Source organism: Canis lupus, chromosome 26, assembly GCF_003254725.2.
Source record: "Canis lupus dingo isolate Sandy chromosome 26, ASM325472v2, whole genome shotgun sequence".
NCBI lineage: Eukaryota > Metazoa > Chordata > Mammalia > Carnivora > Canidae > Canis > Canis lupus.
In genome coordinates, this window is record NC_064268.1 from 23,707,863 (window position 1) to 23,729,417 (window position 21,555).

Consider the following 21,555-nt stretch of genomic DNA (forward strand, 5'->3'; position numbering starts at 1 on the left):
GGAGAGAGACAGTGACCCTTGACCTGCTAGGGTGGAAGGTAGACACCAACCCAGATACCATTCTCAATCTACAGTGTTGACCCAGTCGCATCCTTTTTCTGAGCCTCAGTTTCCCCTGTGGACTGCAGTGGCACAATTTAATAATCAAGTGACAGACAACCCCATTTTTAAAAAAGATTTTATTTATTTATTCGTGAGAGACACAGGCAGAGAGAGAAGCAGCTTCCATGCAGGGAGCCATGTGGGACTCGATCCCAGGACTCCAGGATCACACCCTAAGCTGAAGGCAGATGCTCAAACACTGAGCCACCCAGGTGTCCCAGACAACCCTATTTATTTATTTATTTATTTATTTATTTATTTATTTATTTATTTATTTATATTTTTTATTTTTTATTTTTTTGACAACCCAATTTTAAAATGGGCAAAGGAGGGGACACCTGGGTGGTTCAGTCAGTTGGGCGTCCATTCAGGTCCTGATCCCAGGATGGTAAGATCCAGCCCCACATCAGGCTCTACGCCCAGCAGGGAGTCTGCTGGTTTCTCTTTTTCTCTCTCTCTCTCACCTTCCGCCCCTCCCTCTGCTTGCATGCACAGGTACTCTCTCTCTCTCTAAAAAAATAAATAAATAAATCTTTTAAAAAATAAAATAGGGGCACCTGGTTGGTCCAGTGGTTAAACCTCCAACTCTTAGTTTTGGCTCAGGTCATGATCTCGGGTCATGAGATCAAGTGGCCTGTCAGGCTCTGTGCTCAGCGTGGCATCTGCTTACTTTTCTCTCTCCCTCTCCCTCTGCCCCTCCCCTCTGCTCGCTCTCTCTCGCATGTGCTCTCTCTCTCTCTCAAAAATAAATCTTTTTTTTTAACTCAAAAATAAATCTTTAAAAAATTAATGAAAATAAAAATAAAATGGGCAAAGGAGAAATAGATATTTCTTCAAAACAGGCAAATGATCAATAAATACATAAAAAGCTGCTCAACATCATTAGCCATCAGGAAAATGCAAAATCAAAACCACAGTGAGATACCTCTTCATACCCACTGGGGCAGTCATCATCAAAGACAGATACGACAAGTGCTGGAGAGGACACGGGAAAATCAAAACATTCACATACTGCGGGTGGGAATGCAAGATGGTGCAGCCGCTTTGAAGACAGTCTGGCAGGCCCTCAAATGCTTAAACATAGAGATGCCATACATGCAATGGTTCCACATCTACATGTACACCCAAGAGAATTGAAAACATATGTTCACACAAAAACTTGTGCACAAAATATTTATAGCAGAATTTATTCAAAAAAGCCAAAAATGTGGGAGCGACCCAAATGTCCATCGATAGAAAATGGATTTTTAAAATGTGGTCTATCCATACAATGGAATCTTATTCAGCCACAGAAAGGAATGAGGTCCCGATACATGCCACAATGTGGATGAACTTCAAAAACATGATGCTAAGTGAAAGAGACCAGTCAAAAGGCCACATGTTGTACAATTCCAGTTGTATGAAATGTCCAGACTAGGTAAATTCATAGAGACAGACAGGAGAGGAGGGGTTGCCAGGCCCTGAAGGGGTTTGAGGATAGGATTTATAGCTAATGGGCATGGGGTTTCCTTTGGGGTGATGAAAGTGTTTTTGAATTAAATAGTGGCGATGGTTGCATAATCTTCTGAGTATACTAAAACCCACTGAATTATACACTTAGAGTGAGAAATTTGATAGTATCTATTTTAAAAAATGCAGCAGCAAATGCTACCTCTAAAGGACAGTGAGCGTGTGAATAATGCAAGCAAATACCTGGCCCATAGCTAGTACTTCGTAAATACCCACCAGACACTACGGCAGACAAAGGCACACATTTGCTTATGTCATAGACTGGCTTTGAGGACGATTGGGAAAGATGTTACATAAACCCCAGGGTGAGCAAGGATCTACCAGGGCTCTCCCCGTGAGGCCAAGGAGGTCACCCTGCACTGGAGGATCCTTTGCCTTGAGACCTGACACTGAGTTCTTCCAGAACCTGGCGTGTACCCAGTGGCTCTCCCAAATTGAGTAATTGAACCCCCTTCCAAAGGCCTGAATATCTGTTCAGGGAAGCGCAGCAGAGAGAAAGGGTGAGAAAGAACTACCATCTGTTCAGGAGTCACTGTCTGCAGCAGCGGGGTTAGGTGGATGCATCTACTCTGAGGTGGGATGACCAGGAGATCATAGCACTGCTCTACTATCCTCTCTCTGGTTGGCCTAAAACAACTACCCCCTCACCATATCTTCTCTGAACCCTGGGTTCAGAGAGGGACCAGAGGGATGAACCCAGAGGGCCTAGAACCCTACAGAGCCCCATGGGGTCCTTTAATGGCTCTAAGCCCCTGAGATGTAAATAAAAACTGTAACCATTAAACGAGGATCAGGAAGCCTGATGGAATCCTGACTTTTCTCATGATAACAACATACAATGCCTATTTTGAAACATTACATTCTTGCCAAAAATGTTTTGGTGCTTCAGGCATGTGCTGTTTGCCCAGTGGTAATAATCAGACATGTTTCTGGAGCTCTCCTGTGTGCGAGATCAGTTCTGAGCATCTACTACAGGCTGGCTCTGGGAATCTTCCATCCCATCCTCAGAGAGATCACTGTCTCCATCCCGTAGTTGGGGAAGGCCTGAGAGCTGGGGCACTTGGCAGGAGGTCACACAGCTGGAAGTGAGCAAAGGCAAGTTTGAGCTCAGGCAGCTGTCCTAGGGCCACATGACTAGCCAGCACACCACATGCACGGCGGCTTGCCTAGAACTGATACAGCCACATGGCTCAAAAAACTTGCAATGGCTTTCCCAGTGGGAAGATGGAGATCAACTCCATCAAGGGCCAGCCAGGGAGTGATGGCGGGGTGTGTGTATGTGTGTGTGTGTGTGTGTGTGTGTGTGTGAGAGAGAGAGAGAGAGAGAGAGAGAGAGAGAATTTCTACAGGTCTGAAAGAAAATGCCAGTCTAACTGGCAGAAATGCAGGAAAGAGATGTTACAAATTCCAAGTGGAGGGAATTGCATGAGGTGCCGAGCAAGCAAGACTGCAGAGGTCTAATTGAGAGAAGAGCAAGTCTGGCTGGAACTCTAACAGAGAAGAAGCCAGGCAAGAAGGAAATGGAGCCACCCACAAAATGGCTTTCCTGCCATTGCAGCCCCTCTTGGGGGGCTTGTGCAACACAGCCTGGTGCCATCCTCTTGCTTAAAACACTTCCCTGGCTTCACATTGATGTTCAGTAAGGCCAAGGTCATTACCACACCTACCAGGCCCTGTCCACCTCCCCAGGCTCACCCACACCTCTCTAGCCCATTGCCTTCTCTGACCTTCCTCAGTCCCTCAGGGGAGCAGAGCTCTCACCCCATGGCCTTTGCATATGCTGTTCCCCCTGCCTGAATCTCTTCCTACTGAATGAACTGTCACCCAGACATCAAGGTCCAGTCCAAGCTTCACTTCTTCAGGGAAGCCTACACTGACTTTCCTCCCCCCAGGCTGATCCCTGCCCCTCCCACTCAAAATTCCAAGAGGGTGTGTGCTGTGGTTCTGGCTCCCCATTGCATCTCCAGGACACAGCACAGACCATGTAATATAGTAGGTGCTCCACAAATCCTTAGTGACTGGATGAAAGCATGGCCGTAACAGATGTGGCCATCTGTAGAAGCCTCAGGAAAGGTCAGCCGTGACTCCCAGGCTGTGGAACCCAGATGTATGCCTTTGCCACCTAGTGTACCTGCAGCCAGGCCTCTGGAAGTACAGGCCAAACTCATGCTGGGCAGGAACAGGTTCTCTTAGAGCTTTTCTCATGACTTCTCTTGGTCACCTTTCCCCAGGGAAATCAGATTTATATCACTCACAATACACCAAAGCACGTGATCTGTTTTAGGAAGCCTTGATTTTAAAGACGCTGACTTTTTCCTTTATGATATTTTGTTAAGTGAATTCAAAATATATTCTTTCACCCACTGCAGATTTCAACACTTTCCTGGAAAAAGAACTGAAAAAGAAAAAGACAAGGCATTTCTCCTACTTCCTTTAAAGAATTCACTTCAGAATGAATTCCACATAAGCAGCACCTGACAGCCTCATAGAAAGGGGCCCGTCTTCACTAAAGCAGACAATCCCATATTTTGCAAAACTGGGCAAATCCTGTGGTGACTTTCTGGTCCCTCATTCAACACATATTTAAGTAATTCACTGTATGTGTCAGAGGCACCAGGCTAAGTATGGGGCATAGATCAGCAAGAAAGACTAGGCATACAGGTAAGTGACTTTGTTGTGAATGCCTTTTTCTATCTAGGTCTTGAAGGGTGAATAAACACATAAGTCAATATCCTACATGTCGAGGGCCTAGAAACTCACCTTTTGTCAGCCTGTTCATTTCTCATCCCAGGCCCATAGTGGGGAATGCCCAACCCAGCCTGGCCTTCATGGTACCCTGCAGTCTAGCACTGTACCTGCGATCTGAGCAGAACCAAGCCGAGTCCTTTCCCAAGACTGATGTCAGACTCAAGAGACAGGCCTTCCTTACATGGCTCAGGGTTTCTGAGCTGGGATGTTGCTGGTCTGGCGCTGTGAAAAGTCACTTCAGCTCCGTGGGGTGGGATGCAGTCCTGTCCAGTGGGTGAGAATATGGCCAGCACAGCCACAGAGGCCAAGCAACTTCTCTAGCCCCTGATCTCTCTGCTTGAAGCCAGAACCAACCCCATGGTTAGTCCCAGCTACACAGGACAATGATGTCAGCCCATTTTCTGCTAGTTGAGCTAGTTTCCTGGCACTTGCAGTGGGGAGTCCTTTGTCCTGTACCAGTATGAGGATGGAAGCCAGAGGGGTGGAGGGTATCCAGGGAGGAAGTGGGATGGGTTTGGAGCCTTCTCTTGGTGCCAGCTGCTGCAAAAGCTCAGAACCTTTGCTCAGCAGAGAAAGCAACTCGAGGAAAATGGGAGGAACCAGCCAGGGTCCCCATAGGGCTGTCTACAAATGACAGCCCTGGTCTGGAGGGGAAGTCCAGACACAGAGGTAGGACTCGATAGCAGGAATGCCTAGAGGAAATGACCTGGGACAAGTGCTGTGGAAGACCTGCTACCTTCCCCTTCTTATTCTTGGAGAAATGCTAAGGAAACTTGGGGTGTTTATCTTGATAAGAAAAAAAGAAACAGATCCTGCAGCTCCAAGGAGAGAAAAGGCCATCAAAGCTTACTCTGTCCAAAGGCCTACTGGTGTACATTCGATGCCAGCTGGGGCCAGGTGAGCCCTGTCCACAGAACAAGCATGTTAGGAAGGAAGAGAAGCAGAATATGGCAGTAAACATAAATATTGGGTGCCCCCACAGCCAAGAAGGCAGAGCTTAATAGCCAAAAGGTGGGAACCCAAATGTCCATCAACAGATAATGAACTAAAAAAAAGTGGTTATGTCCATACAATGGAATGTTATTCAGCCACAAAAAGGAATGAAGTACTGATACTTGCTACCGCCTAGATACACCTCAAAAACATTAGGGTGAGTCAAACAAGTGAGAAGCCAAAAGTCACATATTGTATAATTCTGTCTATGTGAAATGTCCAGAATAGAGAAATCCACAGAGATAGAAGGCAGATTGGCAGTTGTCAGGGGCTGGTGGGAAAGGGAATGAAGAATGACTATTGATTGACGGGTATGGGGTTCCCTTTTGGGGTGACAAAACATTCTAGAACTCCACAGGTAGTGGTTGCGCAACATTATGAATGTGCTAAATGTCACTGAGGTATTCAGTTTAAAATGGTCAGTTATGGATTACATGACTTTCACCTCAATTTTAAAAAATATATTTTTAAAGATTTTATTTATTCATGAGAGAGGCAGAGACAGAGGCAGAGGGAGAAGCAGGCTCCCTCTGAGGAGCCTGATGTGGGACTCAATCCCAGGACTCCAGGATCATGCCCCGAGCTGAAGGCAGATGTTCAACCTCTCAGCCACCCAGGAGTCCCCCAACAACAAAAACAACAAAAAAATTTTTTTAAGGCAGAGCTTAAAAACAGGGCAATGCCAGGAAAACCAAGGGGCTGGAAAGCAGTGAGTCAGCTATAAGGGAGCAGGAGAGAGTCAGAGGCCTCCCACAGCCCCTCCTGTTACTGCCTAGTTAGCACCTGTCCGAGAGCTCTTGTTTGTTGACTTAGAGAAGGCTCACCTCCACTTAAAAGGCCAGGGGCAGGGACATCTGGGTGGCTCAGGGGTTGAGCATCTGCCTTTGGCCCAGGGTGTGGTCCTGGAGACCCAGGATTGAGTCCCACATCAGGCTTCCTGCATGGAGCCTGCTTCTCCCTGTGCCTATGTCTCTGCCCCTGTGTGTGTGTGTGTGTGTGTCTCTCATGAATAAATACATTTAAAATCTTTAAAAAAAAAAAAAAAAAAAAAGGCCAGGGCATGCCAGCTCAGGACAGGGTCTGGCAGCTGTCCCAGGGAAGCTCCCAGCTTTGGGGGAGACCAAGTCTAGAGCAAGGCACTGCACAGCACAGCAGTCGGGAGAGCTGATGCAGCCAGGAGGTCTCAAAGGCAGACCTCTGGAGCAAGGATCAGGAAGGGGACACATTAAGATTTTGCTTGGGAAAATTCACTTGTGCAGCCAGATGACAGGGAGACCAGTAGGAAGTCTGTGGAAGCTCAGGGGAGGATTTCTGTGGACTGAATCAGGGCCCTGGGAAGAGGATGGAGAGGCTGGGAAGCTGATGGGTGGGAGGGGGAGTGTGGATTTCTCTGGGTCATGGCGGAAGGCCGGACTGAGAGGCAAAAAGCCAGGCTGGGCTTGCTTCTGGCTGCAGACAGAAGAGGAGGGACAGAGGAGGAGTGGGCAGAGAGGTAGGAGGGAGACTGGGGAGGCTGAGGCTGCTGGGGCAGAGAATGAAGGTCGAGGGGTGGAGTTGGGGAGTACCCAGCACCGCCCATCAGACCCCCAGTGACTACTGGAAGCTGGGCCTCCTGAGATTAGGAAAAGGCAGGAAGGCCTGAGAGGCTGTGGGTCCAGAGAAGGAAAGTGGACAGGAGGGTCCCCTCGTACACATATGTGAGCACAAAAACACAAGATGCAGATGCACGTACCGGTACACACGGACATACAGAAGCAGACCTACAGAAACCAGTACCACAAATGTTCACATGTGCACATGCAGGCCCAAATGCACTTCAGCCATACATCCCCGGGACACGTGCAGAAACGGAGCCAGATGCACACCTGATGTTCATACAAAATTGGATGCATGGATGGCCATACAGCACAAGTACACACCAGGACACACACATGTGGACAGACATACACACTTTCTAGCCAAAACAGGCTCGTCTGTAGAGATGCACACAGAGGTCTATTCTGACTACAAGTGTGGATACCCACATAGCACCATGATCAACTCCCTCCCCAAGAAGGAAGCTCTGGGCAGCCCCATGTGAGGCACCGTCGGCTCTAGAACCCCAGAACCAGGGCCTGCCTGGGAAAGTGAGACAAACCATGGCCATTGCAACACACCCCCTGGGCCCAGCCCAGGGTCAGGAAAGAGCCAGGGGCCAGGCCTCACGTGCCTGCCCACACATTCGCTGCCACCAGCAGACACCCAGCCACCGACGCAGACAGCTGGGATTGCGAGGAATCTTGCAAAATCATCCCTATACCTTAGGGTTCAGCTAGTGTCCCTTCCCCCAGGGGACCTCCCGAGGCTATGGCCGTTTTTTTTAAGATGTTATTTATTGATTCATGAGAGACACAGAAAGAGAGGCAGAGACACAGGCAGAGGGAGGTGAAGCAGGCTCCATGGAAGGAGCCTGATGCGGGACTCAATCCCGGGGAATCCGGGATCACGCCCTGAGTCAAAGGCAGACACTCAACCGCTGAGTCACCCAGGCGTCCCTATGGCCCCAGTTTTAACCTTTTTGAATTCTGGTTTTACCACATCCAGCTTTGTGACCCCGGGCAAGTCACTTCACTTCTCTTCCCCTTATGTAAAGGAGGGGGGATGGATAATGAGAACGTGTGTTGAATATGTGAATTAATGGAGAACATCTCCCACCTTTTGCACAGAGCAGGGAATCAGCTTCTCTGTACTCGCAGTCAGCTAGCTGCCAATGGGGCTGCCCTCCTGTCTCCTGCTTGGTCCCTTCCCACCAGGTGGGATCTTGGGGCCAGGTGGGACATCTGAGAGGGTTATGGGTTTATTCTCCCTTCCACACAGGACCAAGAAAACAGCTTTTGGAGCAACTTGGCAACAAGCTTGGGACCATACAGCCTTGCCTGGCAGGGGTGGGGATGAGAACTTTGAACACTGAATTTCTGCTCAAATAACTTCAAGGAGGACTTACAAGGTCATTTCCACTGTTTGGGCAGGTAAAATCTGAGGGTGGAAACAAGCCACTGACTGACCCGTCTGAGCTTTCCTCATCTCCTGTCCCCACCCATCCAAGAATAACCCCTCTCCCGACCCCCAGGTGCACATCCTCCCAGCAGACGCCAGACACTGGGCTGGCAGTCTGAGGGCTGAGAGCACCTTCCTAGTCCCCAAGGGACTGTGGACAGGGCCTTCCTCAGGCACAGACTGCCATCTTTATGAGGATAGGCACACAGGCTCTGCAGTCTGGGGCCTTTATCCTAGCACTCAGGAATGGCTGTGCTGATGTAGACAAGTGAATGGGGGCACCCATGACTGGAAGGACAAGGATGTGGACTGTGCTCTAGTGAGCACCCCAACCTCAGTTATAAAGGACCCAAGCTGAGCCCAGGTCCAGGCCTGGGCTAACCAGACTGGCTTCCTTTGTTCTAGAACTCTCTAGGGACCCGGGTGGGTCAAAGAGGTGATTCTGTGAGCCCCTACCTCAACCTGGGACAGCTTAAAGCCTATCTGATGGCATCCAGAGCATCAGCCACATGTGAGGTCCAGGGTCATGTCCCCCTCTCAGGTGAGTGTGCCCCAGTCACCTCCCAAACCCTGGCTCACCCCAGGTGGGTCCTGGTATCCCTGGCAATCCCAGAGCAGATCTCTTCATTTATAACCTCTTGAAGGCCAAGCTGACCCAGTGACCCCCAAGGACCCTAATGCCCTGGGAATAAAACCCTCCACCAAGACCCACACACATGTGGCAAAGAGACACACATGGGCTCTAGGCCTGGCTCTAAGTCAGACTACCCAGGGGGGCCCCTTCCCCAGGCCAGTCCTGTGGGCAGTACAAGAACTAACTGCTGCCAGATTAGGACCTGGTTTGAAGGACTGGGCAAAGCCCTAATGTACCTGGAAAGCCATGATAATAGAAACATCTAAATCAGGCAGTGACTCACAAGCAGACAGATGGACAGACCCCTCCACCCCCCGTCCCCCAAAGATGAATGTGGGGCCCAGGAGCTCTCAGGTCAGGAGCCCCAAGGATTCTGGTTCTAAAGCCCCTACTCAGCCCGAACATCCTCTGACCCAGGGTCCAGGCTGTGCCCTCCAGAGGGAGGCCAGAACTCCTCACTCCACCCCCTGACATCAAAATACAAAGCAATGCCCCTTTCCAGTGTCAAAAAGTAGAGGGGTCCTAAAAAAGCTGCCTCCTAGATCTTGATACATGTGAAGAAATGGAGTCTGAAGGGAAGGGGCAGGCCAAGTGTCCCCGACCACTCACTCACCGGGCTGGGCTGTGCGTTCTGCTCCTGTGATCTGCAGCCCCTTGGGTTCCCAGGGGCAGGGCGGGCACACTGCCAGAAGCCTGGCCCCCTTTCTGCCTTTTCTGGGGAGACACTGTGACCTCTAAATACGCCGAAGTCACACCCTTCTTCCTTTCCTGAATGTGGGTGGGTCTGGGCTGAGGGTACCTGATAACCTCCCCAGCACATCTCTAGGGTCCCATCTGGCCCACAGTGGAAGCCCGGTATCATGGAGCAATGAAGCAGCCCCTCTGTGACAGGAGACCCAGGCCCACATGTGCTAAGTCTCTGGACCAGGAAGGCAGCCTCTGAAGGCAGAGTGGGTTCCAGGTGGCCTCCAGGCCCCTGTCCTGGCCAGGGGAAGCCCAGTGCCTGGACTCTCAGGTCTCCACTCTGGCTGGCCCCCTCTTCCTACTACTCCAGGAGAGCCGTGGTGACAAGAACTAACTGATCTCTTGGCCAACAGGGACTCCTGTGAGGGACCTCCAGGACTCAGGCATTGTCCAAAAGCAGGCAGGCAGCAGCCTGGAAGAAGTGTGCTTTGGAGCCCTCCTTGAGGGGTTTCACAACAGGCCAGTCACACCCAAGGTGGCAGGAAAGGCTGGGAAGCGGGGAGGATCTATCTCTAGGTGAGAGGGTCTCAGAGTCTCTAACCATGTTCAGAACTTTCTGGGCTATTCCAGAAGCAGCAAGGAAGGAAGGAAGAGGATGGGCTTCAGAGGCAGGTAGCCCTGCATGGGAATAAGTCACTTCACTTCTCAAAGGTTCAGTTCTCCCTGAGGTGAGAATTGAGTTAGGTGAGCCCAGCCAGAGTCAGGTACATAGGGACAGACCCAGACTTCAGGTAGAGGGGCTGGGAGCAGCAGCAGAGCAGCCCTGTCTGAGCTCAGACAACCCCTATAGACCACAGCCCAACCCTTTAGAACTACAAGCCCTTTATTAACAAGTCAATAAAAAAGGGAGAAAGATGTAAAAATACTTTTCTTGGAGGCCCCCTGAGGGGCAGGCACTGTCAGAACTCACCTGGCCAGGGAAGGCAACCCAGCCAGAGGCAGAACGGAGATAAGGACCCTGTCCAGGGAGTGGCTGGCCCAGGGTGCTGAGAGGGGATGGCTCGGGCCTCAGGCAGGGAATGTGCAAACACTGAGGCCGCGCAGGGAGTGATGGGGTGAGGGGTTCCCGGAGGAAAGCCCAGAGCACCGTGTTCCCCTGCGTGGGCAGACACGCATGTCCACGTGAGAGCCGGTGCCTGCACGCAGCTTATATACAGAGAGCAGAAGGAGGGGGTCCCCCGGCAGGAATGGGGGTGGGGAAGGCTCATCCCAGAGCTCGAGGAAATAGCTTAGAGAAGTCTCTGGAAGCCTGGGGTGAAGGGAGAGTGTGGAGGCCTCAGGAGCTCTGGCCATCCTGCCGTCGCTGAAGGACCTCAATGACACTGTTGATGCCATCCTCAGGCACCTGTGGGCAGGTGGGTGGAGGGAGGGATCAGGGCCATGTCAACTTCCTGGACTACATTCTGCACCCTCCCCCTCCCACCCTCCGGGGCCTCATTGTCCTTCCAGGAGCCCACCCCACGGTGCTTACCAAGGCATGGTCAAAGTTGAAGGTGCTAATGTAATAGGCAGAGATGTCGGCTGCAGCCAGGGGGCCTGCAATCTGGGCCACGATCCCACACTCATCTGAGGGTTGGGGCAGGGGGAAGGAGTCCATGTACATCATCCTGGTCACCCCCTTCGCAGATCTTCCCCAAGTCCCCAACACACAAGAAGCAGCCCTTACCAAAGCCCAAGGGCTGTCCACCAATGCGCACCATCCTCCACAGCTCTCCTGAGGAGCTGGTTAGCAGGAGGTCACTGGGGAATCTGGAAAGGCAGGTGGGTAGTGGGCAGGGCACCCACGCATCCCCTCCCTGCCCCAATGTGAGCCCCTGGAAGCAGGCTGACCTAGTGACCTCAGAGTCTGATGCTCCATTTCCTCCCTCCCTAGGGCTGGCCTTGGGATCTGTGGTCCCTGGGGCTCAGGAGTCACATACTTTTTCTGCGTCTCAGCGTCCATGACGATGGAGATGTAGCCCTCAATGAGGGAGAAGGCAAAGAATGTAATGGAGCTGGGTCCAGTACCACCAGAGGCTGCCTCCTTGGGGGCACTAGAAAAGAACAGGAGGCTCAAGTGCTCTTCGGGGTACCCAGCCCACTGCATCTCCTCCCATCTCTGGGCCACTTTCCTCCCCTGTCTGAGGGCCCTGATACCCTGATGGGGATTGGACAGGGGTGGGAGGGGACGATGAATCTCGCTTGTTTCAAAGATGCTGGACCCCAGGACTGATAGAGGGTCCAACCTAAGGCCTGGGTCAGGGGTGTCTCAGCTTACACTACAGGAAAGGGTTGCAGCTGTGGCATTGGGATCTTCCCTGAACATCAGTGAGGGGCACATGGGTATCACAGGCTGCCAGGAACCCAAGATACAGAACAGGGCACGAGTTACAGAACAAGCAGAAGGTGGTAGGCATAGGGAGCAACGGCATGAGAACACAGCTCACCTGTAGGAGTAGAAGAGGACATCGATGAGCGTGGTAGCAATGGCTGGCAGTGTCTCAGGGTCCAATGTGAGGACACAGAAGCGGTTCTGTGGGCTCTGGATGGGATGCACCGTGGGACTGGGCCCTGGGAGGAGGGACCAGGCAGAGAACTACTGTTAGGGCGACTGTGGGCTGGGGCGCCCCCTGGTGGCCAGATAGGGAGGGGCCTGGGTGGAGGCTAGGGTCCTGCTCTACAGGAACCCTCTTCTCCACCACATCTCCCTATCTTGTGAGGCAGTCTGTGTCAGCCGGTATCCCCACGTCCACAGACCAGCTCTCATAAGGGAAGGGCCCCCGTGGAAAGAGGAGGCCCTGCCTAGGTCTGGGTGTGAGGGTAGCCTCACCATGCTGCGAACGGGGAAAGCCATTGCTGGAATCATCCCTGGCAACAGGCACAGGCTCCCCGCCCACTTCCCGGTAAATGTCGAACTCCTGGGATAGCGTGTGGATCACCACGGACAGGTCCTGTTCCCGCACCTGGACCACAAGAGGAGGATGTAACACGAGTCCCCAGGCACCCATGCCCACCCTGCCCCGGAGCCTGCAGAAAACTCACCAGGATGAAGTCCGTTTGGTAAGTGGACAGCATCAGGACAGACACATGGTGCTCTGCCAGTGGTGCAATGACCGAGCGGGCAATTTTGGTGACTCCGGCAGCCTGCACGGTTGCACCACTGTGAGATGACACGTTCAGCACCAGCCATGTGGCCTCAGCCACTTGAAGGAACTCAGATGGGGGTAGCTCTGTGAGCAGGAAGTATATACCAGGTCAGGGCCTACTGGGCTGGCCCCTGCCCCTTGGCTTCCCTGTCTGTCCAGGAATTGGGGGTGGGGGGGTTCTACGAAGGTAATGGCAGGTCTGGAGACTGGGGCTGTCTCCCTCTCCCAAGTTCTGCTCCTGAGCTGCATGTATGCAAGAACTGAGAAGTGCTTCAGGTGCTGGCCTGCTAGGGATGGAAACTTCCCAGTTAAGACTGGAGCTCCAGAGTCAGACAGACCTGGGTTCAAATCCCGGCTTCACCATTTACTTGCTGTTGACCCGAGGTCAATGATTTAACCTCCCGGATCTCAGTTTCCTCATCAGTAAAATGGGATTGAGAGTATACACCTCATGATAGCTTTTCTTAGACTAACAGAGGTTTTATACCATGTGGCACCAGCAGGGGGCGCCAACAAACCAGGTTGGCTGAAGGAAGCCTTTCTCCCTTAGCCGACCCAGACTTTACTGCAGTACAAACGGGGAAACTAAAGTCTAAAAGGCTGCAGTGAAGTATGGGCCGAGCCTCAGTTTCGTGGTCTGCGACTCCAGGCCTGTGAAGAGGGGTCAGGCTGGCAGGAGTAGGAGCCAGATGTCAGCTTCAGGAACCAGGGAGAAAACAGGCTGGTGTCCAGGCCACAGCAGCAGCCAGGAGGCCCCCCAGGTCCTGGACATGGGCTGGCTGCCTGCTCCTGCACTCCTTTTCCAACCCTCAGACTCCTGGAGTTCCCAGACCAGCCAGGGAGGGGGTGACCGGCACCAGAGAGATAAGTGCAGGGAGAAATAATGGCCAGGGGGAATATAACTGCAATAGGAACCTCTGATTCTTGCCCTAAACTGGCCCTGCAACTGGCCTGAGGCTGCCAAGTGCCCTTCACAGCCCTGTCTATAAAGTTTTCATGGGACCCTATGATCAGAACCACAACTATACCCATTTTACGTAAGAGGAAACAAACAATTCAGTGGGAGGAAATGACTTGCTCAAGGGCACACAGCCAGTGTGCAGTGGAGGCGAATTCGAACCCAGACCCATCTGCTTTCAAGGCTCCAGCTCTTGGGACTTTGGATTCCAGGATCTAGTGAGAATCGCAAAGAGGGGAGCACGCCACCCTTCCCCGGCCCAGCCCCCACCTTTGAAGCCCTCCTCGTCCACCATGAGCGTGTAATCCTCGGGGGTCTCCGTCAGGCTGAAGAACTTGCACCTGGAGGCGGGGGGAGCATCTTCAGCCTGGGTTGGGCGGAAGGGGCGTGCAGGACTTCGCTCCAGGCGCCCGGAAAGACCCCAGCAGGACGCCTCCCTGCCCCCTCGAGCCTCAGTTTTCTCCCCGGGCCAGTGGGGCGTGGGCTTCAACACCGGAATCACGAACTGTTTTTCGCCTCCCGACCTCTGCGGGAGCTCCCGACCCTCGGTTCCCGGAAGGAGAAGAGGCTCGCCCGCGGCTACGCCCCCGTAGCCCCCGGGAGCATCGGACTTTGGGCGCCCTAGACCAGCCCCTCTGACCCGACGGGAGGGCGTCTGGAAGAAGCTCCCCGCAGTCGCCAGGAAGGAATTGCCCCCATTTGACACCACTTGGAGTTAGGCATTGCTCACCCAGGTTGTTTGCGCCGTAACTGGCTCTGGGACGGCGCCTCACAGGGCCGGATAGGCGGCGGTCCCGGGGAGGGTAGGCCCAAGCCGGATGGCGGCCTCGGGGGGGCGGGGGGGCTTAGGGAGAAGGGCCCTCCCCGACCGCTCCCGCTCGCCCCGCGGCGACGTGAATCCCCGGCCCCGTCCCAGAGCAACAGCGGAGCCCACCCCCACCTGTGCCCCCGAACCCGGGCGCGCACCGGCTGCGGCGGGGCAGGAAGAGCAGCTTGATGAGCGGGTGAGTGTAGAGCCAGAGACCTGGGCGGGCGAGGCTCAGCACCCGCACCCGGTGCTCTAGGATGTGCAGCTCCATCACGGTCCGCGCGGACCCGACCCCGCCGCCAACCAGACCCAGGCCGCCGCCGGGGGCGGGGCGGGGGGGCGGTGCCGGGGGCTTAAAGGAGCCGCTGTGTGGCCGCGTCCACGCCGCCCGCTACGCTGCAGACCCTCCCAACCCCATGCCGCGTCCAGTTCCCTGACGGCCACGCCCCGACGGACGGACGGCCTATCCAGAGTGGCCACGCCTCCTTCCCAAGGCCAGAGCCTCAATCCTCACGTTCCTGCCCGCCGAGCCCGCCCCTGGTGACTCCGCCCCCTCAGCCTTGCTCGGGGGAATCACGGGCTGATCCCACCCCGGGGGGTCCTTCAGGCCCCGCCCATGCCGCGCCCCCTCCCCGGGCTCCGCCTTTTCCGCGGGTCGCCTTCCTCGCTAGGGTCCGAAGCAGGAGGGAGGTCTTGGAATTGTTTCTGTCCTTCAGGCCCCCATATATAGGTCTAATAATTGATAACCTTGAAGCTCCAAAGGGCTGCGAGGCGAACCGGGGCTCAGCTGGAACCAGAGTGCTGCCCAGAAAACCCTGGAGCATGGAGGGGTAGGCTGTGCAGCCCCCGTGATGCTCAGATTCTCTCCCGACCAAGGGTCCTGCCGCCTTTCTCCCCCCCTTCTCCTTATGGAGGAAGAAGGCGCTTACACACTAGGGTACAGATTTGGGGAGGGCCAGCCACTTATATCTGAGCAACATACTGTGGGGTAGGGGAATGAAGGTGGTCAGGCTTATGGCTTGAGACCCTTCAAGACTAAGTGCTTAGGCCAGGGATGCTCAAGGCTGACTTCTGGGGACAGGCCCATGTGTCTGGGGCTCACTGGGTACTCAGATCTCAGACCTGAGACTTGAGCCCTGTTGAAGCCTCCCAAAGCCTGCAGCCTATTAGCAGAACCCAGTTGGCCTGAGCACATGTAAGCTTGCTTCATGCCCATGGAGGCCCTGGGCATTGGCAAATGCCCCAGATCTGAGGCTTATAAGACCAACTTGGGCTCATTTCAACATTAGAATTGGGTTCTGCTCAGTTTTAAGCAGATAATCAGCACACCTAGGCTGGTCCTGTAGCAGGACAGAGCATGCTCTGGGGGGCCCTTGTCTGGCCTGAGCATCCTCAGGCTTCAGATCTGAGGCTTTGAACCAAACAGGTTAAAGCCGGCCTCAGGCCTGACTGGGACCCAGCAGGCCTACACAAGCCTCCTGCCTGCTCAGAAACCTCTACTGTAGGCGGGTGGAAGCTGGGCAGCACCCTCCCTCCCTGGCCTCTCTGGCTCAAGGAACACTGCAGCTGCCACATCCTGGCCTGTCCCCTGGAGAGCCAGGGGGAGGGGAGTGTCCTCAAAGCCTCTCGTGGCAGGTATAAATGGGGTGGGAAACCACAGAGGTGAGGGGTAGAAGGCAGGAAGTGGGTAGCCTGCCCTGATAGACTCACATGACACTTGACCTCCCTAGGCCTCAGTATCCCCAGATGTATCATGACAGGGTGTTCCAGGCCCAGGCCCTGTGATGCCTGAAAACTCCTAGGGAGGCTCTACTCCTCCCTCTCCCACTCCCTCCCACCATGGCCCAGCCCAGCTTGGTAGCCTGCCAGGAACAGCCGCTATTGTTTGACTGGAAAAGCTGCTTCCTCAGCAGAAGGGGGGCCTTTCCCAGGGACACCGTGTCCTTACCCTTGACAGTCATCAGGTCGTGACCATAGTGCCTGCCTGGGCCCTCAGTGGCATTGCCAGATCACCAGGCACCCTGGTCACAGGGGGCTCTAGGTGCAAATTGACCAGCTTCATCTTTCCCATTCAGCTCCTCTGTTTCCTCATCTGTAAAATGGGGATAATAATAGAGCCTATCTGATCAGCTGGTGACCCAACCAGCCCAGACTGGCACATGCTAAGTGCTCAGGAAGCGGCAGGTAGCCTTTCATCAAAGACCCAAACTTCTTCCCTCACCCCTCTGTGTCCAATGGAGGCCTGGACTCACCATGTAAAGGCATTCATGGTCTCTGACCCCTGGCACCAGCTTGCAACTCAAAATGAACACTCAGAACCTTACTGGGGTCTGAAGTGGAACCCAGGCGAGGCCCTGAAAACACCACCTTAAGGAGCCCCTCCTCCTCAGAGATGAGTAGGTATCAAAGCCTGGGAAGCAGGCGTTGCTCTGCTTCAGCATTGGGCTGAAGCTCTGTGGGCTACAGTGCTAGCACTGGAGCATCTAAGAGGCTGTAGTCTCTCATCTATGGCAGACTGGTAGACACGGGGCGGAGGTGATGGGGTAAGGGAAAACGGGGTCCAGAATAAGGACTGGCCTATGGCAAAAGCCTTCTCAGAGAGCTCTGGTTCTGGGCTGGGGGGTCTAGGGTACAGAGGAGAGCTGCTGAGCGCCAGGGTGGCTCCCCTTCCCGGTCCCTTGCTGCACACCAACTCTCTACACAAGCCGGTTTATTTCTGTACAAAATCATGTTTCTATTTTACATAAAGAACACCCCCCTTTCCCCCCTCACCACAGCACCCCAGCCCTAGGGAGCATCCCCCAGGAAGAGGGGCTGAGTGAGGCCCTGCTCACTGGCCCTCACCTCCTCCGGCCCCAGTGGGCTAGCCCAAGCTCCACTCGGGAGGAAATAAATAAAAAGGCTCAGGCAGAGTCTGTGCTGGGCCGGCCAGACTCTCTGCCACGCAGGGCCGGGCAGCTGGGCCATCAGCATGGGCAGGCCCTCGGCTGTCAGTCTGTGAGCCCCAGGGGTGTGTGGAGCCTCACCCCACAGGCCTGAGCTGCCGGGGTTACAAGTATGTATCCTCACTCTCCTGGGAGGTCAGACTCTCCTGGGAGCAGTGGTGAACTGAATCCTGGGAGCGGTGATGGGCTGGATCCTGGGAGGCTGAGTCCTGAAGGGCTGGATCTTGGTGGGCTGCATCCCTGGGGAGCACATCCTGTGGGGGACACGCATCTCCTGCAGCAGCTGCCCCCTTGGCTTGACTTGGGGTTGGGAGCTTATCCAGCTGCCCACTTGCCTTTGCCTGTTCCCATTGCTCCTTTTCCTTCTGGCTCTGTTTGGGTGTCTTGGGCTTGCCTTTGGAACCAGGGAGGGGGGCATCTGGGGGCAGGCGGATGGATGGTGAAGGTTGCAAGGTGGGCCGGGGGCCTGGCTCTGCCTCCAGGATGGCCTTGGCACCATGCAGCCTGGGCAGGGAACAGCACTGCAGCTCACCCCGGGTTTCTTGCCAGCGCCGCAGCTGAATGAGGTGCTCACGCTCAATCTGGCGCTCTGTCACTGGCAACTCTACCACCTGTGTGGGCGATGACAGGAAGATGGGCACCAGGAAGAAACTTCCCCTCTGCCTCCCAACCTGGCCCTGCTCTCCCTCAGATCCCCCAGTCCTGGTCACTAAAGTCCGACCCTAGGAATAATGGTGGTCTGGTCCCTGTGGTGATCACAAGTCCCAGAGCTGAGTGTCAGGTGAGCCAGGCACTTAAGATCCACTGCCTTAAAGGAGAAAGCTGCCCATAACTCAAGTCCCCTTGCCTAACCATGTGTCACCTAAGTACTGTCTCTGAGGGCTCAGAATTTGTGGATGAAAATCCACAAAAGAAAGAAAAAAGGGAAAATAAAGCCAAGGCCATGGATCTGATACCAGAGAAGAAGAGAGGATGATGAATTTCAGCTCCTCTCATTCCCAAGTGGTTCACAACAGAGAAGGCCCTGCAAACCTAGGCCTCTTTATGCCCCTGTCTTCTCATTCAGACAGGAGGATAAGGTCTCTCCACACTATCCTGAGCTGATGAGCAACAGGCCTGGCCACCTTCAGAGCAGAGTGTTACCAGGTCAATTCTAAATCCCCCACATCTCCCACTCCCACCCAGTGGTGATGGGAAGGTATGGGCCATACCTCCTGGACCAGGAAGGCCTCCTGCATGATCTTGGGGCTGAGGCTCCGCAGTTGCTCGATAGTCTCGTACTGGCCCTGACAGGCTTTGAGCTTTTCAGGGGAGCCCAACGCATGTTTCAGCAGCACCAGCCCCACCCGGAAGATGATCTTGACTCCTGCATGAGGGGGTGGTAAAATGGCCTGTAAGGAGTTTCTCTGAAAATAGAGGTCCCCTGTGGGCTGGGTTAGAGGCAGTAGTGTTCTGAGCCCAGCCCGGTACCTTCACAGAAGAACATATCCCAGACGCGCAGCACAGAGCTCCAGGGCAGGGTGCGGGCAAAGGCACACATGAACCACTCTGTCATGTACAGCAGTGGATCAATCTTCTGCCGGCTGAGGTGCTTGTGGGCCACAGGTGACACCTTCTGCAGCAGTGAGAAGAGGATCTCCCCATCCAGTTGGATTGCCTCCTGGGGAACACAGTGAAGCCATGGGGCCAGGACTGTAGGCTCAAAGCAGGCAGGGCAGACTATGCCCCGGTTCCTAGTTCCAGGCAGGCATTCATTCATCCCTCAGGCAGGTACTGCCTGCAGGGAGGCAACCTTGTGTTAGGTGCTGGGATATAATGAAGAGCAAACCAGATGTAGCTGGTCCACCTCATGGAGCATGTATTGAGAAGGGACAGACAGATGAATCACAGAAGCAAAGAGACTAGGGGCAGTGCAGGGGCTAGTGGGAGAGGTGGGTAAATGCCCAGAATATGGCAGAACCAGAAATGCTGGATTAGCATGTGCCAGAGGTCCCACGTGTCAGGGTCACAGAAAGCTCTCTGATAGCTGAAAGCTAAAGGAAAGGAGAGTTATTACAGAAATGAAGGGGGTAGAGGTTTAAGCCTAGGCCAAGGCTGAGGCAGGGAGGAACTCGGTGCACTGGAGGAACTGCGATCCCGCCAAACGGCCAGATGGCTAGAAACAAAGATGGAGGCCAGGGTAGAACCAATGACTCTGGAGCCTAGAAGACCTGACCCTGGCAAGTCTTGGGTCTTAAGCCTGAAAGCAACAGAAATCTGGGAAGGTTTTCAGGTGGGGCAACAGTGGCTGTGGAAAGAAAGACCTAGAGAGGCCACAAAGAGCAGGTCCCAGGCCAGGTCTGGACCCAGCATGCACTCACCAGTTTCTCACTGTAGTAGCCAGGCAGGTACTTCTCACAAATCTGCACCAGGCACCAGAAGGCTTGCTGTGGGCAAGAGAGACATGAGGCCTTGCTGCTGAATATTCCCTGCCCACCCACTCACCTGTCCAGGGCCTGGTGGTACCTCAGCAGGCATGTGCATGAGCAGAACAGCAGCAATGGGCGCCTGGGCCTGGCAGTAGCCCTCCTCAGGTCGGTAAAGGGTATAGGCCTTCAGCACACGGAATAGATCCTGCTGGCTGTAGAAGGGCCAAGTGCGGCAGGGAAGATAGGTATGACTCTGCCACCCACTACCAGACTAGACCTGTCTCAGAATTTGCATTTCCCTGGTGACCTGACTGTGGTGAACAAGGGGTCAGTCTCCCACTGCAGCACAGAGACTTTCACAAAACGAGAAGAGGAGGCAGGGAAGGCACCTTCCCCTGTCCCACCCTATCTGACACATGAGAGCAGAGGCTTAGAGAGAAAGCAGAGGTAGAGCCAGGCAGGATGCCAGATTCAAGGGAAGGGTGTGTCAGGGCTGGCAGTGTGGGCCTCTCATTCAGCAGCTGTGTCTCCTTGGCCAGATAGGATAGCTTTGTCCTAGGTGTCTATCTTGGTCCTCTGGCCTGGCCTGCCTATCTTTCCCCTCCTACTTACCCTCTGCCCACCTAATTGTCTCTAACCCTCTTTCTCTCCACCAAAACCTGTTTTCAGAAGAAGACCAGGCAAGCTCTAGGACTCTAAATGAAAGCTGCCCCAAAGGTAAGGGAAGAAGCTAAGGAGACCCATCAGATTCAAACCAAAGGGAAACTCTAAAAGTAAGTGGAGTTTGGGGCTCTCAGCTTCTGAGCCCTTGAGATATACCCAAACCCATTTTGCCTCCATTTTGTCCCTGAGAGACAGGGCCCAGAGCCACCTCCAGCCCACAAGACCCAGTCTGCTCACCCATGGCCTCCCCGGGACACAAACATCTCATGGAAAGGGAACTGCCGGTGCAGATCACGTTCAATCACATCCAGCCACTTGGGGTCCCCAGGGGACATGTCCAGCTCCTAGAAGCAAGATCAAGACCATGTATTAGGGGTTAGGGATGGCTGCTGGGAAGATACAACTTCCAAGGTATTAGAGAAAGCCTCTGCCAGGGGCAATACCCACCCAATCCCATCATGAACTGAGCCTTCCTGAAGACAAGTCAGGAAGCTCAGGTAATGAAGTCTGAGAATGAGAGAGAAGCAGCAAAAAGGCAAGGAGGGAAGAGCCCTATAAACCCTGAGGGGTGATCCTGGCTCCAGGAAGACCCATGTAGTCAAGAGTGTCTGTCATAGCTATGGCTGGAAATAATCTCCAGGTACTTTATTCAGGACTCATTCAAATACCTTATGTCCTAAGATAGAAGGCTACTATCAAAGCAATAGCTACCACTGGTTAGCATGGTTCTGAGCCACCCATGGGACTCACTGACTCTTCTCAACCCCAAATAAAAGTCCTATCATTTATACTATTTACAGATGAGGAAACTGAGGATCAAAGAAAAGTTACTTGCCCAAGTCCTCAAGGTTAGAAAAATGGTGAGGCTGGGCCTGGAAGCCA

General features: G+C 53.8%; 2 protein-coding genes across 4 annotated transcripts in view; both read right to left on the reverse strand.

Moving 5' to 3' along the window:
* Positions 1 to 10,571: 10,571 nt before the first annotated feature.
* Positions 10,572 to 15,058, reverse strand: CASTOR1 (cytosolic arginine sensor for mTORC1 subunit 1). Its single transcript, XM_025474528.3, has 9 exons — positions 14,816 to 15,058; positions 14,120 to 14,190; positions 12,788 to 12,975; positions 12,576 to 12,708; positions 12,193 to 12,316; positions 11,686 to 11,799; positions 11,433 to 11,515; positions 11,238 to 11,332; positions 10,572 to 11,111 (listed from the first exon to the last, which is right to left on the reverse strand). Exons 1-9 carry the CDS (start codon positions 14,926 to 14,928, stop codon positions 11,043 to 11,045), a joined length of 990 nt encoding a protein of 329 aa, XP_025330313.1. The 5' UTR covers positions 14,929 to 15,058; the 3' UTR covers positions 10,572 to 11,042.
* A 2,292-nt stretch (positions 15,059 to 17,350) lies between these two features.
* TBC1D10A (TBC1 domain family member 10A) overlaps positions 17,351 to 21,555 on the reverse strand; it is a 32,033-nt gene continuing 27,828 nt past the window's right edge. For all 3 annotated transcript variants that reach the window (XM_025474526.3, XM_025474525.3, XM_025474527.3), the window contains exons 4-9: positions 20,911 to 21,017; positions 20,108 to 20,222; positions 19,963 to 20,028; positions 19,073 to 19,262; positions 18,814 to 18,968; positions 17,351 to 18,213 (exon numbers count right to left, since the gene is read on the reverse strand). In XM_025474526.3, coding sequence (XP_025330311.1) covers positions 17,707 to 18,213; positions 18,814 to 18,968; positions 19,073 to 19,262; positions 19,963 to 20,028; positions 20,108 to 20,222; positions 20,911 to 21,017 — 1,140 coding nt within the window. In that variant the 3' untranslated portion in view covers positions 17,351 to 17,706. The remainder of the gene's footprint in view (positions 18,214 to 18,813; positions 18,969 to 19,072; positions 19,263 to 19,962; positions 20,029 to 20,107; positions 20,223 to 20,910; positions 21,018 to 21,555) is intronic.

Bases quoted from the DNA above. Each gene is read 5' to 3' on its own strand.
- CASTOR1 (XM_025474528.3), bottom strand. From the start codon at position 14,928: ATGGAGCTGCACATCCTAGAGCACCGGGTGCGGGTGCTGAGCCTCGCC. The intron at 11,333-11,432 runs GTAAGGGCTGCT...CCCAACCCTCAG, and splicing joins TGGACAGCCCTTGGGCTTTG to ATGAGTGTGGGATCGTGGCC. The intron at 11,112-11,237 runs GTAAGCACCGTG...ACCTGCCCACAG, and splicing joins TCAACTTTGACCATGCCTTG to GTGCCTGAGGATGGCATCAA.